This window comes from Humulus lupulus, chromosome 3, assembly GCF_963169125.1.
Source record: "Humulus lupulus chromosome 3, drHumLupu1.1, whole genome shotgun sequence".
NCBI classification, from domain to species: domain Eukaryota; kingdom Viridiplantae; phylum Streptophyta; class Magnoliopsida; order Rosales; family Cannabaceae; genus Humulus; species Humulus lupulus.
Genome location: NC_084795.1, coordinates 249022113 through 249024341, shown reverse-complemented (window position 1 = coordinate 249024341; position 2229 = coordinate 249022113). Strand labels below are relative to the sequence as shown.

General features: G+C 40.0%; 1 protein-coding gene across 1 annotated transcript; it reads right to left on the bottom strand.

The window, feature by feature from the left end:
- Window positions 1-938: 938 nt before the first annotated feature.
- On the bottom strand, window positions 939-1543 carry LOC133825543 (uncharacterized mitochondrial protein AtMg00810-like). Its single transcript, XM_062258472.1, has 2 exons — window positions 1417-1543; window positions 939-1267 (listed from the first exon to the last, which is right to left on the bottom strand). Exons 1-2 carry the CDS (start codon window positions 1541-1543, stop codon window positions 939-941), a joined length of 456 nt encoding a protein of 151 aa, XP_062114456.1.
- Window positions 1544-2229: the final 686 nt, after the last annotated feature.

Genomic DNA, 2229 nt, shown 5'->3' with positions numbered 1-2229 from the left:
GACCATCTTGGGTTTTAATAGGTGAAGAAATTATAATCCAAATATTTTTATATGATAGGATACATTATAGTTATAATATAAATTTTATAATTTTTTTGAAAAATTATAAATAATTTACTGTGTTGAAAATAAGATTCAAATAATTTATTTTACACACGTATAGAATTAAAAAAACAAGTATGCGTACAATTGACGGTTTGAATTATATTTTTGACACTATAAATTAATCAGAATTGATAACTTTGCAAAATAGACAAAAGAAGATTTGAGAGATAATCAAAAGGGAGGCTAGGTTTTCATTATAACGAAAGAGATAAAAATAAAAGTACAAGAGTAACAAAATATATAGCCAAAATAATGAGAGGCTAAAAGACTAAACTACCATTACATATTAATAAAACTTATATTATTAACATCCCTCCTCAAACTCAAGATGCATTTGCGGGAAGCATCGAGAGTTTGCTAACTAAGAAACGAAAACGAGAAATAGTATGAGCCTTCGTAAACAAGTCGGCAATCTGCATAGCAGAAGTGACAAATGGTAAAGTGATGGTCCCATTCTGATAGTGGTGATGAGTAAGATGACAATCTATCTCAATATGTTTCGTGCGCTCATGAAAAACGGAGTTGCGAGTAATCTGAATAGCACTAACATTGTCACAATGCATCGGAGTGGGATCTGAGAGAATAACACCCATATCAGCAAGTAACCAACGCAACCAAACAATTTCAGCGGTAGTGGAGGCCATGGCACGATATTCTGCTTCTGTAGATGATCGAGAGACAACAGTCTGTTTTTTACTCTTCCAAGAAATAAGAGAATCTCCCAAAAATATGCAAAAACCAGTGGTAGATTTGCGATCAGTACAATCACCACCCCAATCTGCATCTGAGTAGGCACGTAACTCTAAAGTAGACGTAGATGGAAAAAGCAGTCTCTAAAATTGAGTTCCCCGAAGATATCGAAGAATACGAAGCACAGCTGCCCAATGAACGGTAGTGGGAGATGCAACAAACTGACTGACAATGTGAACTGCATAAGCGATGTCTGGCCTGGTGATAGTAAGGTACACTAAGCTACCAACCAGAGTGCGATATAGAGAGGGATCTGACAAGGCAACACCATCAGATGAAGAATACCTGAAATTAAGCTCAAGAGGGGTATCAACAGTGCGAGCATCAGAGAGATGAGCCTGATCGAGAATATCAGCAATGTACTTAGATTGAGAAAGAAGATAGCCACGAGGAGAGTAAGCTACTTCTATCCCTAAAAAGTACCGTAGGGAACCCAAATCTTTCATCTCAAATTCATGAGTCAAGAGCGTTTTCAACTCCGTTATCCCATTCGCATCATCACCGGTGATAATCATATCATCAACATATAAAGAGAGTAAAGTGCGGCCAGAAGAAGTACACCTAATAAAGAGAGATGAATCATGGCGTGTGGCTGCGAGGCAATGAACTTCTGAAACTGCTCTGTGAGTGTATCAATCGAGGTACTAGGAGTGCTTCCAGAATCTGCAGGTGGAACTATATCTGCCATGTTCGAAGACATAGAATGAAGAGGTCGATGAGGTTGGTTACCAGATTTCCAGTGAGGAGACTGATTCGGTGATTGCACCCTGTTCAACAGTTTGGGACATTGAGCCTTCCAGTGTCCCTTTTGCTTGCAAAAGCTGCATTTGTCGTAGCCAACCTTGGCTTGAGTCTTGTGTTGATTGTTGGAGGCTGGCCGATGAGGAACTGCAAAGACAGAGGGATTCGGAGAAGGAATAATCCCCTTTTCCGCCCCCCCCCTTCATCAACACGAGACTTCAAGCGAATCTCTTCTCCTAACAACTCATTAACCACCGAATCAACCGACGGAAGAGGACTGCGATGCAGGATTGTTCCACGAAGACCTTCAAACTCATCTCGAAGAGCCATCAAAAATTGAACCAGACGTTGTGCGTCTCTCCGAGCAATGTAAGGGGCAAATTCCTGTAACTCCGCTGATTCAGTCAAAGCAAGCTGATCCCACAGATTAGACATAGCAGAATAAAATTCCTGAACGTTCATGCTATTCTGTTGAAGGGCCCGAATGTCAATCTCCAACTGATACTGCTTTGCGAAATTAGACTGTGTATACAGCCTTTCTAAGTGCTCCCAAACTTCCTTCGCCGTCTCATATTTCACCAATTGGATACCGATTGATTGTTGAACCTAGTTGTTGATCCAAGTGATGATTTT

What these genes read in the sequence shown, in the direction of transcription:
- LOC133825543 (XM_062258472.1), bottom strand. Translation starts at nt 1,543, where the DNA reads ATGGCAGATATAGTTCCACCTGCAGATTCTGGAAGCACTCCTAGTACC. An exon ending in GATTCATCTCTCTTTATTAG is followed by an intron (nt 1,268 to 1,416) that starts GTGTACTTCTTC and finishes GGTACTTTTTAG; the next exon opens with GGATAGAAGTAGCTTACTCT.